The 15,907-nt window shown below is 34.5% G+C and overlaps 1 protein-coding gene across 6 annotated transcripts in view; it reads left to right on the plus strand.

The window, feature by feature from the left end:
• The window catches only part of LOC140149254 (protein kinase C delta type-like), a 245,718-nt gene that overhangs the window by 153,853 nt on the left and 75,958 nt on the right, over positions 1-15,907 (plus strand). For 5 of the 6 annotated variants that reach the window (XM_072171491.1, XM_072171497.1, XM_072171492.1 and 2 more), the window contains one exon: positions 13,399-13,608. In XM_072171491.1, the coding sequence (XP_072027592.1) occupies positions 13,491-13,608 (118 nt within the window). In that variant the 5' untranslated portion in view covers positions 13,399-13,490. Of the gene's footprint in view, positions 1-6,449; positions 6,790-13,398; positions 13,609-15,907 lie in introns of those variants that run through there. The other variant, XM_072171496.1, reaches the window with a different exon arrangement.

Below are 15,907 nucleotides of genomic sequence, written 5' to 3' on the forward strand. Positions count from 1 at the left end.
AAGGTGTGCACTACCAGGTTCCTATTGTGTCTGCCTGCACAGGCACACTCGCCAAGCAGTACTTGGGGAGTACCAGTGCAGTACCACTCTTGGTGGGTGTGGTACAGTAGCATTGGTACTGTGTGATTTGTCAGGTACCTCAGCAATTGTGTACCTGTGCAGACGGCCGCAATAGGAATCTTGTAGTGTACTTGGCACTGTTTCCAGAAATGGAGGATGTATGTTAAATTAATGTAAATGTTACCGCATTTGAATCTTGAGTGAACCAATTTCTGAGAAGTGTTTTTGATGAAGGGGCACATACATATGCAAGTTAACATTAGAACATGTGAAACCCACAGATAGATTCACATTTCAAATAATTGCCGCCTAGAGACCACTGTTTTTGTATGGGATATAATTGCATGGAACAAGCAATAAGTAGTGGAAGTACAATACATGGAATAAAGATAATACTACACATCTGTATCAATTTCCCATCATCATGCCTTACTTTACTTACCTAGTTCTATTTAATACGATCTTTGTTTGCTGTATTTGGTGTGTAAATGTAAACAGCTGGCATTAGAGGAATCAACTTGAAATGGTAATTGATAATGTACTTGGGATGTACACATGTTGCTTCATATCACAAAAGGTTGTAACTGATGCGGTCTGTTGATTAGTATTTCTTTTCCATAAAATATATTAGCTTTTACTGTCAAATATGGCCCCTTTAATTTTTTAAAGAAAATTGGAATTTACTACCAGCACCAATGCGTGTTACTCCTTCTGTCGTGCTATATATGGCATGGTCCTTTGATGTGTGTGTATAATCGTCCCTCACGCCATGTACGTACTTTGTTATGAACAACGCAAAATCTCGGATTTTGAGAAAACTACAGCACCTAAAGTCTTGATTTTTGCATGGTGTCTTAGTTTACTAAAGTACATTATAATCGTGTAAAAAGCAGAATTTAAACAAATTGAGGACGTCCTCCTCAGCAAAAGTTACAATATGGCTTTAAGTATTTGTCAGAGCTGAAAGCACCTTCTAACTGGACTCATCCAAATGTTGAGAACATGATCAATGATCAAAGCAAACAGATATAGTAAGGGTAGATGATGAGTACTACTGCAAATTATTATGATTGCCTGGATGCTTTCCCCAGTCATTGGCCCTTTGCTTGTAATATCCTTTATTGACTATTTATTTAGAAATAGTTGCACTGTAGGGTATTCCAGCATCATCATGCCCACACACACACCACAATCAGACAAGCAAGCGGTAAAACTGTCTTTACAAATCATTACCGCTAATAATCGGTGGGCATGTCACCCTGTGAAGCAAATCATGTCATCTTTTTGAATTCATATTTCCGCTCTATCAGCAATGTTATTGGAGCGTTATTATCTACAACATTTTGTCAGTGTCTATGCAAACACCTTTGCTGTTAGCCCGGGAGGGACAGGGTAGGGAAAAAGGAAGTTCTTGGTTAGGTCTGTTAGCATTGACTGTCTTCAGGGATAATAGTGATGATTAATCTTCATATGTCTCCCTCATACCAGCAAATTGAACCTGGGTTATGTATACAGGCACTTGTCATGATGATTTGATTGTTGGGAAGATAAATATGATGTTATACTCTCTGTGGTTAACAACCAGTTGTCTGGACTGATACTTGGTTATTAAATGTTTGCTGGCTTTCTATTGCTTCTGGGTTACATTGTACTTGAGACATGGGTCTGAGTCAAGTCATATGAACCTGACTATTGATTTACTTGTACGAGAGTGCCTCCTTAAATGAAACTAATATAGAGGTCTTAACATTTGAGAAACAACGGAGTATAGATCCAAATGCTTTGCACAGAGACGTATTGACTTAAATGCCTATCTCAGGAGAGATTGCTGAAAACATTCTACTCGTCATGTATAGAGCTTCATTTTTGACTTGCAGAAGATCTTGGATCAAGCAATAATGTACAATCGTTTTAAATGATTTTTTTCCAAACCCGATTTTTTGGCATATTTGTAATGTTTACACTTGTCCCAACTTAACCTTCATTGGAATCAGTCAAATTTGTTGTGTTTGTACATTTAGACAACAGCAATATTGAATTAATATCTTAATTAAGACATTAAATCACATAGCTCGACAGTTAAGATACCAAGATAGTGTGTTTTTTAATTATTTTAAAATTTTAATTTATTTCAGCTTAAAATAACCATAAAATAGTTTTTGGCAAAGAATAAATTTAATACAATTTACTCAAAATTGTATATTCTGTTATTGATGTATATCGCGGGTTGAGAGCTGGAAAACCTTTACTCACAAAGGATTTTTTTGGGAGTTGAGGCTTTCTGGTTCTCAACCCTTGATATATCTGAATATATTTCAAATATGTACTCGGCAAGAAAATTAACTTTGCCCTGAATGAATGCATGTGTTCCAGCCACTAACAATCAAACAGAACATTCATTTCTTATCTATTGTACTTTCAAAATATATAGGGTCCACAACGTATAAGTTCCTCCTCTAAATACTTTTTAAAATCGAATAATATTTGATGAAATGCAAACATCTAAAAAGGTGTGTGTAGCCCCGGTGTGTAGCCTTTTTTGTTTTACAGATATGGACCAAATTATAGTGTCATTGCATTCAGTCACAATGGTTCATTATGTAAAAAGGAGACTATTTTAAACCCGGTTTTAAACAGTGTTAAAAGTTGCATCTGGGTCCATAAAGTCAACTCTCAAACAAACCTGACTCCTATGGACTCAGGTTAGCCTTTCAACAAGGCTTTGCTTAGAGCACTGTAGTGAGAGCGCCATCTATCATATTCTACTTGAGCCACGTTGCGCCTTCGGCACTCAGCTCGCGGCTTCGCCGCTCGCCACCCCCCCTAGGATCGCGAGGTCTTTGACAAAGACTAGACTCGGGTGCAACTTTTAAAATGGCCTCTTTTCTTACACAATAAACCATTGTGACTGAACGCAATGATGCGTGATGATATAAATTGGTCCACATGTGTAAAACAAATGTGTAAAACAAATAGGGCTATGTACATACCTTTTTACATTTTGTAAAATATGTTTCGACTTATTGTGGACCCTATATTTCTAGTATTTTGTGTGTGACAATGGCCTTGATATTACAGCTTCTGTTAGTGTGGAAATGAATGGCTAATTTGTGTAATGAATTTCAATTACTATTTAAAATGAATTGCTTGTGACCTCCACCCTTGGAACTGTTTACATACTAATTAAATACTTCCCTTTAGGTCTCAATTAATTAGCCTACTGACCATATTAACAATAGTGAGGCATCTATTAATGACGTTCAATACATTGGCAAGTGATTGGACATTGTTTGGATGTCACACTTTTATGTGTGACATCTATTCCTGATAGACTTCAGCCAAGTTCAGGAACTAATGGTCACTTATAAATGTTTAGAGGGGCTCTAACTTTCAAAAGTTGAATTATTATGAGTTCATGATTTAAACATGTTATTCTGTATACAAATGTGCCCTGTGGTGTACAATATAATCATTCCCTGCTGATCCTCTCGTAAGTCTATCAATAACGGTGTATGTTTCTAAATTGATATTTGTTAGTTCAGTTTAGTTTTATTTCTCATTACAGTGTACATATCAGAAAATATTCAATAGCATTATTAAACAAATATAACAGGTGTTTGTCCCAATTAATGTATCTTGAATAAGAATCTGTTATGCAAAATTGCAAATGTACCAAATATTTGTATCACTTTTCACAATTCAAATATTAAATTAATTTCAATAATGAGAAGTAGTGACTTGTCTATAGATTCACTTTGTCAAATTCCGAAATTTTGAAATGGAAATTAAAAAGTAAAGGATTTGGAAAAAATGGTTGCATTTCCTAATAACATGTCAACACATTACAAAGGATACAACATATGTTCAGGTGGTCCGATAAAATTTCAATTGAAGATACCATATGCTCTTAAACACACACAACATATTGCTTTATGAAAACCTATCAAAATAGCTCAACATGCTATAATTAATTTTAATCTTAACATTATTTTTATGCCTGCACCACGAAGCATACTGATAGAGTATGATGGCTTCTGCTGCTGTATATAGTTTTGTGTTATATGTTATCTGCACATTAATGAGCTTATTGCATATTTTGCTTGAAATTCCATTAATCCACTCTTAATAATAGCACCTAAACATAACAGCTGGTAAACTTCAAACTTGGTACATGTAGGATGATATAGTATGATGTCCTCTACTACTGTATAGTTTCTTGTCATTATCTGCATATTAATGAGCTTATTGCATATTTTGCCTGAAATTCCATTAATACACTCTAGCACCAAAACAGTTGGTAAACTTCAAACTTGGTAGGTTGATATAGTGTGATACAGTTATCATTTATATTAGTACTATTTCCTTATTAACTCATCAAAACCAATAAAGGTTATTTCTTGATTTCTTTATATTTACATTAAGCCTTGTTGTGGGGGTCATCTTAATTATGCAGTGCATATAATTCTTATAATACGTACTGTGAGTGCCGAGCACCAATAGTACAAATATCATTAGTTTGATATTGAGATATGATTATTTGATATATTGCACGTCCTAATTGGATTGAAAATATGTGCATGTAACCTTATGTGTCAGATGAAATATCAATATTATGTTCAGACACAGAATATAAAAGGAACTCTGTGGTTCAGATCTCCTTACATGTACTACCAGTAATTTTACAAAACGGCACCATTTATGATGTATGAATTTGATTGCAATTCATTTTGGAAACTAATGAAAATTAAATCTACATAAATAATAAAATGTTATTTTCTCCTAAAAATGGAGTGATTGCAACAATTTTACGCTGTGACTTTAACCCTAACGCTCCTGAATGCTACAAAATACTACTTGATATATGCGCTGTTCGTGCATGCATCCCACGTGGTGTGTTTCGCTGGCCAGCGAAGCCCAAGACCCGTGGCAAAGTGTCGCCGACCAAGTGCTTGGCATGCGAGGGTCTCGGTTCGAATCCCACCCAGAGCAAACAACTTCTTTCCTTCTTTTCTCTCTTTATTCTTTCCTTCTTTCCCTTCCCGTCGTAAAAAGCCCTTAGGCGGTTAGGGTTAATCTCCAAGACCTAAATTAAATGTACATTTTTTAATAATTGTTTGTATTTTCACATTGATGATTCCTAATAAATGCAAAACAAACACACCTGGGAAACAAACAAAATGCTGTTACCTTTGATCACTGTAATAGCAACACTGCAAACTGCATGTCTTCCTTGAATGTTGAAAAATTTCAATATGAACTTTTAAATCTAGTTGCACAGTTGTAGCTTTCACAAAAGTTTGAATTGGCAAGAATCAACCATTCACGGTTGTCAATTCTCATAAAATAGAAAAAAGAATAAATTTTGACTCTGCATACGTGTTAATAAAGTGTTGATTCTCTTGGTTGAGGTTGCTGGTGACAATCAAATCAGATTCTCACAGAATAAATTGAACTGTCCGAGGCCGGGTTTGTGCCGCATATAATATTTGACAGACATGTGTGATGCAGTAAACCATAAGACTTTGGACTTGTGTAATGTGTCTCTGCTGTGTATACAATTTGGTAAAATCAACAATATTTTCATATAGTTAATCACATGTTTAAAGTACATTAAAGTAACTTTTGCTCATTGGTCTTCTGTGTTTTCAGATAATTTTATTATAGGTATTTTACTCAATGGTGGCAAGGACAAAGCCATTAGTGTTATTATTTGTGGGTATTGTACTCAAATAATATTATTCATTCAAAGGTTGATTTTAACATGTTCCTTTTCAGGGGTGGGAAACCAAACAACAAAAGGAGTCAAACCAAACAAACAAAACAATAGACAATTGTGACTATGTCATCAAGGACTGTCTAACTTTCCATATTTTAAACGTCAGGAAGACCAGCAAGTCACACCATGCATGTTGACTATATCTGATTAACCTTTCTGTTCCTGTGATCTATATTCAAGTAGCATTTTCAGTCAATCAGACCAGGATCTATGGTCAGTCTTATGTGTTCTTTTATTCTTTGTATTATGTATGACCTTACTAGAATAATGTTATATGCTATAAGGTTATCTCTTCACAAAGTTTAACTTTGATATTAAAATTTAAAAAAAATTTTTTCTTGATCATGTTACTTTATATAGTTATTAGTACTTTACAGTTACAGCTTGCATCTTCTCAAATTTAATTGCAATATATTCCAACTTCACTGGTAATACACAAGAAAGGCATAAACATTTTAAGATAATGACATTTGTGAAAATTAAGAGGGTGTGAACTGTGAAAAGACAAATCAACCATGCAGAAAACAACTTTACATACCAGGAAGACATGTGTAGCCTTTTCACTTCCTGGTTCAGTAGGTAGGGTTGAACAGTATCAGTTAATTCATTTTATGGGAAGTCAATATAATGAATACTTGGATGGCATATGAACACGCAGAAATGTAATAATTTATACAATTGAGCTTTATTAAGTGCATGATATTCTTCTGATACTGGGTGCAGTTGAGTCAGTGACGTGTGTTTTTATGGCATTTTATGGTTTGACAAGTCATTGATCTGCCTGTGTAACCAGGATTTGTAGCTGAGTTCTGCTTCCTTGTGTTGTTGCTGTACTGGATATCATTGCAGAGGACAGTTTTGAACTTTGATTTTAATCATTTCCACCCATATAATCAGGCTTAGATTACTCAGTACTGGTGGATTTATATATGTTTTGCAACTTTTATAAAATAGTGAGTATTTGATAACTTTTCACATCGTTTTCATCATTGTATATGTTGATAAGCTTTACATGGCATGTTTCACATCCTCCATTTGTACAGCAATGTTAAAGAGAGCTAGGGAACATTGTCTGTGATTGTACAGCTCATAAGTTTTAATCAGGTTAGCTTTATTATTTGTTGGTTCTCTGCAGGTTCTCAGAATAGATAACTAGGATCCTCTGAGCCAGTTTACATCAACAGTAGTGGTACTACAGGGAGGATTTGCCCCTTCCCTCATATTTCTCTTCCCCCCCAGGCAAAAAGGTTTTTTAAGGCAAAAAAAGCCCAAATTACAAAAATGCCCACTTTTTTGCGATAATTTTGTACAAAATTAATTCTGCTCAATTTAGAAAATGACCTTCCCTTTTATTTATTGGTGAATAGTGGGGAGAGGTTACCTGTGAAATTGTCCTTTCCTTTTTGAGGAAGGAAAAAGCGGCGACATTTACTGGCAAACGGCAATAGAAACTCACTCCGTTCTGACAGAATGCACATAGGCCTACTAAGTACTATACTAGAAATTTGAATTGAATGAACACATCTTTCAACAGCGTATATCGCGTATTTCAAACTACAATGCAAATGCACAACTATGGATACAATAAGTAAAATACTAATTGGTCACTAGTGAGTTGGCCCGGGGAGTTGGCATGGTTTTGATTCACTTCCTCATTACGCCCTCCCGCACAGTCACACAGGCTGTAGTAGATCGCACAGTGTGCGCGATAAATCGTCATGCTATGTCAGGCTGTGTTTTCAAAACAAAATTGTCATTTTATTTGGTCACTTTCAACTGAATTTTGATTGAGTATGTGTAATGAGAGGTCAAAGAGATGACTAAGTGGTTATTTCAGGAAGTCAATTTCTACCATTGTCCAGTGTAGCTGAAAACACCTAGGCGTGTGCAATAATTCAAGCAACCTGTTGCCCAACAAGATGAATAATCATCAACATATTATTGTTAACAAGATGAATTAATTGCTGAATATCATCTAAACTCAACCCAGAAAGTATCAAAACGATTATAGATGGTCAGATATATATCGGGAACTGAAATATATAGTAAAAACTTATTTAATGTATATAAAGCGCAGCTTTCTCCTGCGCATTTTGATACCTCTTTTGTTGCTCTACGATATTTATTTATTTATTTATTCTTTCTTTATTTATAATAATAATAGCGACAAGGCACATATCCACTCAATTGGTCGAGTTATGGGCGCTTGAGTGGCTTGAAGTCGGATTTTGAAAGTTGCACTTAGCTCCTATTCAAGCCAAATGCGTTCGTAGTGTACATACACACCCCCACACAAGGACAGTGATGGTGGGCACACCAAGTATTGAGATGTCAGCAGAAAGAGTTCATGAGATAAGTCAGAGATAAGTAAAGGGTAGCAAGTATTGAAGGTGGAAGTCGAAGGAGTAAAATAAAGTTAAGTTCATGGTTAAGTAAACAGAGCACATCGGTGTCCTTTGTCTTGATTTTGTATGTGGGGGTGTGTGTGTACACGTCAAACGCATTTGGCTTGAATAGGAGCTAAGTGCAACTTTCAAAATCCGACTTGAAGCCACTCAAGCGCCCTTAACTCGACCAAATGATATCGTAGAGCAACAAAAGAGGTATCAAAATGCGCAGGAGAAAGCTGCGCTTTATATACATTTGCTATATATTTGTTTTTGCTATATATTTCAGTTCCCGATATATATGAACATCTATAATCGTTTCAATACTTTCTGGGTTGAGTTTATTTATGTACCAGTAGTTCAGTCAGTCAGAATGATAACAGTAAAACAAATCAAAAGAATGGTAACAATTTTGGCTTGCAGTCCTCCATGTATATACAAAGTAAACGGATCTACAATTTACAGTACTTAAGGCAGCATAACATGTACTGTTCCTATATGTCTTGTCATAGAAAAGTTGTAAGGGCATTGGTTTTGGTATTATACTGTCAAGCTTCCTTTCAGTATTACTCATATTTGTACTGTTCTCTGTTGTACAATTGTAATTGAGAGAACTGAACATTAAGTGTTTACTTAGTGATTAGTTTCAGTAACTTTTAACCCTAACCCAACCAGAGCTCACTATTTAAAGCTCATTATTAAAACCCCTGCTCGAGTGTGTGCATTCCACATAATGCAATGACGCAATCAGCCTAGGTCTTTTGGGCAAAAAATGTATATCTTTAATACGAAAGTCAAAATTTTCAAATGATTGTCGGCTTTTCCTCACAGCTACATGCACTTTAAGTAAATATCACTAGATTGATAAAGTTTACTTGAGGACTGTTAAAATATCAAAATATCCATTTTTAATTATTTGTCTAATGTGCTCTCAGGCCCCACAGGCCCCCATAAAGTCGCGATTGACTATGACCATGCATTGACCAATGAAATGCATTGTTTTGTTGATTTTGTTGCTGCTTTTGAAAATGATTGGTCGCACGTTCGTAGCTTGTTGGCATTGCTAAGCAAAAACCCAAATTCGGCAGGACAGAAATATGCGCGCTCAAATTTATATCTTTACATAGTCAATGCATTAAGGAGTTGCCAATATATTATTTATTTTTTGTATATTGTGTGACCGGAACGATACTAATTTATTCATTTGCCGCATTTAGGTGATCTTGTTTTCTGATGATTTCTCTTTTTCAGAATACATATTGTAATTAAAAATATAAACTGGTCCTTCTTTGGCATACATACTCTATACCCTGCAACTGTCAATGGCAAAAATGTGTCCACAAAAATGGAGCTTACAATCTCTTAGTGTCTTGCTATGCACATACACAAGAATGAAAACAAAACAAAATTTATGTTTAATTATAAATAAATGGAATTGCAAGTTTATGTGAATAGATGTAGATGATGATGAGTTGTACATGCAGCAATATACACATACCAGTATTTGTGCCAAGCGGTGTGTATTCACTTTATGTACTATTTTATTATCTAGTTATCAAATTTTAACAGTCTAAAAATAAATACTCTACCAGCTGATTTCATTCTACCTGAATGCATTGATTTAAGTATACTGTCCACATAAATATCAAAGAAAGCTGCCAAATACTGCTACTATCAATTTATACAAATATAATACAAATAATTGACTGATACTACAGTAGCTTTAATGTTTTAACATTAAAGCTACTGTAGTATCAGTCAACTGTATCTGTTCATTGCTATCAACTTTGTCTGGAGTTCACTCACTTCCTGGTTGGCAACAATTGAACTTATTATGCAAGCAATGATATGCATTTTACATGTGGTCTGTCCCTATGAATCAAACAGGATCAGTCAATTGGCAACATACATAGCAGAATTTTATTCTTGAATGTTGAGTATATGATTTTGACATGTAACCAAAAAATATAGGTAAAATTATTAAGGTTATATTAAAAAAAATCTGTATTATATCGCGAATTTAAAAAAAAAAAATCAAAATTATTTAATATCAGAAGGATATATTCAGAATGCAATTCAATGTGTCTGATGTGTTCTCAGGTCCCCTGCCCCCCCCCCCAATACTGTGCAAATGTTGCTATCCGATTCCTTAATTTTGCATAAATCAGGGGTTATGCGTAAACAAGAATATGCAATGCATGATGGACAAGTGGACTATCAAGAAGTTTACAGCGAATGTGATCCCTATTTTCCACTTATCTTGTATTTCATGTATAATCATGAAAACCTGTTCAAACTTCTAAGTAAACCTCTACATGAAAAAAATAAAGTAGATCACTGAGAAAGCTGCATACAATATTGAAATGTCATTTGGTGTTTATTTACCTTGTGAGATAAATGCATACAGGAGTGGACAGTGTGTTTTCAGGGAATACAGTAGGGAAATACCCTTTCCTCCAATCTAGTGTAAATTTATCTTTAAGTGAGCCATCTCAATCTATAGGATAACCAAATAAAGTAACCAATTTTTATATTATTTTCAACAATCTTTCCATTTTCCACAAGGCAAAAAAAAACGGTTTGTCTCAAAGCTTGCACACGTAAAATCGTACGATTTGAAAAAAAAAATCGGCAAAAATAAGACTGTTTTCTCAAAATATCATAAAAATACCAGGTCGGCAATTTAAAAAAAAAAAAAATCACATTTCGCATTTGTTTTCAAACCACTCGTGAGCTTTGAGACAAACCTTTTTTTTTACGTAACATAAATAGAAATAATGATAATAATAAAAATAACAGCAACAAAATTAAAGGAAAGCACTCCGTGTTTGGACTTACAAGTCTGTTTTTCTTTCCTGAATTACCATTTATTGGCTTGTATTATATTGTTTGCATTTTGGTAATTCAAATAAATATAAATATTATTATGAATATTGATATTAAAATAACACCTGTTGAAGGACTTGAGCCCACATCGTGCCTGGAGCTTCCATATAATATTTTACCACTGCACCTGTACTGAATCTCATGATATGTGTGAAATTGAAATGCTATAGCCAATGACTTGTGCACATTAAATATTATCCTTTATTGTATCATGATAATATACACATACTTGGAAGCAGATGTTTCAAAATGCTTCACAACATTAACTAGCCGATTGTTTTATTTTAATGAATGACAGTATTTATATAGACAATTGGCCCATGCCATGTGGCATAGAGCATTAATCAGTGATAATTGCATTGATTTAAGTATCTTATTATTACTGCTGCGATGTAGGAGGAAAATAGAATTAATGGATGGATGTTTTCATAGAGAGACTCGCTTAAACCTACTGAAAATAGGGATAAACTTGTGTTACTGAGAAACTAATTGCTTTTTAGGAATCACAGAATGTGCTAATATTGATCAAATTAGTTGCTTAGGAATGCTGTAACTGGTATTTGGTTTTGGGATATTTGTCTAAAAGCTACAAGTTACATGTGTGATGTGCCATTCAATATATTCAAATTTTAACCAAATTTGACCAAAATTCACCAATACATACACAAAAATTACTCAAAATTGCAGGTCATTATCGGTTGTTCTTTAGATGTTTTTTACATTGACAATTTTTTTTAAGAATTCCCCAAAACAGGCATTTTGTTGTTGCATATTTTGCATAAAAGGAACAAAGAATAACTGAAAAGTTGTGATTTTCAAAAAAGTAAATAAGTCACTGAAAAGTTGTGATTTTAGAATGTCAACTGTCAAAGCAGGAATGCTGTCAATAATTTGGTTGTCACCCAGACTGTGATGAGAGATGCTGACTATGAGGCAATAGAAACAAATAAGTTTGATCTTTTGATAGACCATCAATGCTTGGTCGATCATTATTATTTATGAAATCAATTAATTGACTATTGTTAATTGTGATATAAACATATGTATCTTTGCCTGTATTTATATTGACCAATATAAATTTAGCATTCATTCTGATTAATTAGTTGTCAGTTCATTAATGATAAGTATTGAAGCAGCGTCGCCGGTCGATCCAAAGATCAAACACATTTGTTTCTTGTACCTTAGGGATCTGAAACCAGGATCTTAAAGTTGCTATCTCAGTTGTACGGAACTTACTGCATGTTCTATGTGATATGTGATCTCTTAGCCATCAATTAAAAACTTCTATAATGTTACTGGTTTTATGTAACATTTGATGATCATTATAAACGTTAAGTAACTCATCTTGACATTCAACATTTTGGAGTAGGCACGTATACCAATTACACATGGATTTTGAACATAATTTTTAGATATTGCATTGCCTGTTTTTTTATGGACACCATGCAAATTTGCCCTCCACTTAAAGTCATCATGAGAAAAAATAGTTTCAGCAAAGGATTGATTATACTTGCCCATGTAGATTGATGTACATGCAATTAGGCCTAAAAAAGATTTGTATTACCCTTTTAGACCGACCCTAAAATCTGAAAAAAGTAGGGTCGCATTTATTTGTTTTGTTTTTTAAATTTTCATGTAGACCTATTTGATATCAAATTTGCAAAATGTTCTGCCTGTTTGTAATTTGTACTGCACAACTCTGATATATTACAAAACCGATAAAATCATTGTTTACCATATTATTTTGTGGTGAACTTGCATTTTTTAACATTGTATCTGGCATTTTTTTTAAAAATACTGACTGACCGACCCTGACTTTGGAGCTTTAAAGGGCAATACAAACTTCTTTTTTAGCCCTTAAGCAACAAGTCTGAATTTGATCTATTTAGAGTATGTATATCAAAGTATGATAAAGATGAGCTGCCGCTAGTATACCTCATGGAATACAAGTTGGCAGAAATCTTATACTTGGAGTGCTATTACTCATTGTTATTCAAATATTCTGTGTATATACCTATGAGTTGACCCATTTTGGATAGTCACTGTATTAATTCAAATTTTCCTATTCGCTGCTTCATTACACTGGTGAATTGTCATTTCTGTAGTAGTTACACAGACAGATGCCTCATTTCAGGTTTGTATTGTATAAATATATGCACAACTGAGAGTCATCCAGGGTTCTATACCCTCAATTAAGTTTGTATAAGCAACTTGCTTGCACGTACCTGGCTCATCAATATGCTGGATTTCTAACAAATTGTGTTCTTTTTCTTATCATTTCTTCAACAGACTAGCTGATACAAGAGAGTGAATAATCAATCCACCGACCATTGAAGGAGCAACAACTAATCAGAAGCTGGACGGATAACAGGTGTTTCACCATGGTGTTCTTACGAGTGCGGGTCCTTCAAGTGGACTTGGAAGATATCGAACCAGCTGCAAGTGAGAAGTCAGAACCATATTGTGCTGTGAATGTGTTAGAGACTGTACAATTACCAAGTAAGTAAAGCACTGATTTTGGATAACTTGTTAAGCAGTTATTATGCTGTTTAGCAGTTATTAAAAGTTGACATGAATTTCATTACCAAATCTGATGAATTAGTTCCGTGATGCTGCAAGAAAATCTCACTTTAGTCCATATACCTTCCTTGAGGCAGTAATTTAGACATTGTTTTTTATTTCATCAAAATATAAGAGATTCCTTCAACAATGAGTAATTTTTGAGAAAATTGCCAAACCTGATTTTAGTTAACTGACTCAAGGAAGGCATACAGACTATACACAGTTCATTCCTGAGTTGCGGCAAAAAGTAATCGATATATTGGCAACGTACCACAATTGCGGCGTAGTATGAACGGACCTTTAGTATCTCACTTCAAAACATGCACAGTGACATTGTGTGAAACATAGTTTCATGATTCAAATTTGGATATCCCAAGTCATGGGGAATGCTTGCTTACTTGAAAAGTGAGTTGTGTCCTTAAGCTACAATTGCTTTCTACATCTTTCTGTCCTTCATTGCTGTCCTAAGGTCTGCAGATTCTAGGCCAGATTTTTCTTGAGAACATCAACATATCAGGGCAGGTCTCCCATGTTTCTTGTTTGGTTTGGAGTAGTTCGGATACTAGTTCTTTACTTGTTGAACACTGGTAATGCAAAAAATTGTTAATAGTAAAGTATACAGCTAGCTGAAGCTGTAGACATAACAGTCAATAACTATAGATGTAAAATTGCTCTTTTCCATTTGTTTGGAAGGAGAGCGCTTTAATGCATGGCCAATATATCAAACCTGTGATTGCACCTCTAATGTAAACACCATTATAGTCAATGGAAATGACAGTGGCTTTGTACCACATCTATTCCTTGTTCAGGATACCCTGTTTAACAGGAGTTAACAACAGAATACTACAGATGCAGATGTTTCAAAAAGATACAGGCAGCAGGTAGAATTCTAGAAATAAAATGAAACAGAAAAAGATTATGAGAATTTATCATATGCGTCCCAAGAGACATCGAGAGCCAAGCGTCAGGTAGTTGCCGTGTTATTTTGTAATTGTGTACTCTGCGTATCCTTATATTTTACCGGCAGTCATGTTTGACAAGAACTAATTGCCTTTGCTGCACTGTGAGGAATAGTTTGAACCATTATGGGCTGTTGGACGATACTCTATACAAGTGATTGCGAATGTTTGGATGCAACCAAGTAGAAAAAGGCATTTGTCACTAAAATGATTTAGAGATATTGCCCAAAGAAATGTTCAATTCTTTTGTTTTATTATATTGTGCATCCTATATCTCAGGAGCCATCATTTCTGGTGTGTTGTGGATTATTAAATGAGCAAGAACATTGCTTGACAAATGTCTCATTTGCCTCATTGCATTAAATGTGCTGTCAGGTTTAGTTGAAGATAATAACTGGGTAAAGGCTAGAAGAATATCAACACTCCCATTTGTTAGATGCTGTAGATGGTGCATTTAGTTTAATGTCAGGAAGTAGCTCCACATTGGGTTACATTCTTAAAACTGCTCTTTTTGGGGGGAGGGGGGCTAAGGCTAATACCCCTGATCCCCCACCAGGGTGCTTCCCCATAACCCTTATAATCATCATTACACATTCTCATGCGTGTATAATTAATTTCTTCCATGACAAAATGGTCTTGATTTATTTGAAAAATGCTTGTTTTTCACATTCTGCTAAGATGCTTAAAGAATCCAGCATTTCTTGTTTTTCTTGCAAATATTATTCATAATTTTGATTGCATTTCAATTATTCACAGTGTGATTTTGAACAAATACATAATTGAACTGATATTGTTTTGAATATTTAGGAGGTTTCAAGTTTGGATGAATTTCAATCATGAATTTATTAAAAATACATCTAAAGTGTCTGTTTCATTGCTGATTTTAGTCGGCACTTATGCAACAAAGTGCTTATTGGTAGACATGGCTGGAAGGCATAAACAGACACATATAACACCAGTCAGTCTCTAAGCAGGTAAACACGCACATTTAGAAGTCAGACTTTTGATGCTCCGGTGCATCTTTCCATTTCATTTCTACCCTTTAGGGCTTTCTGATAGATCCAGATGCATTTTGATATTTACGTTTCAAACCTATCATCAGATATTACATATTCACTCTTGAAGACTCAGTGGAAATGGGATTTTAAACAAGTGAAAAATAGAAATAAAGTGTAAATAATAGCACTCTCTCTAATCCCTCTTGTATATTTTGCGTCAATTTTAATATTTGAATTTGCATAGATTTCATTATTATGCACATCAAATTTTCACTATAT

The sequence above is a fragment of the Amphiura filiformis genome, chromosome 3, assembly GCF_039555335.1.
Source record: "Amphiura filiformis chromosome 3, Afil_fr2py, whole genome shotgun sequence".
In the NCBI taxonomy this organism is placed as follows: domain Eukaryota; kingdom Metazoa; phylum Echinodermata; class Ophiuroidea; order Amphilepidida; family Amphiuridae; genus Amphiura; species Amphiura filiformis.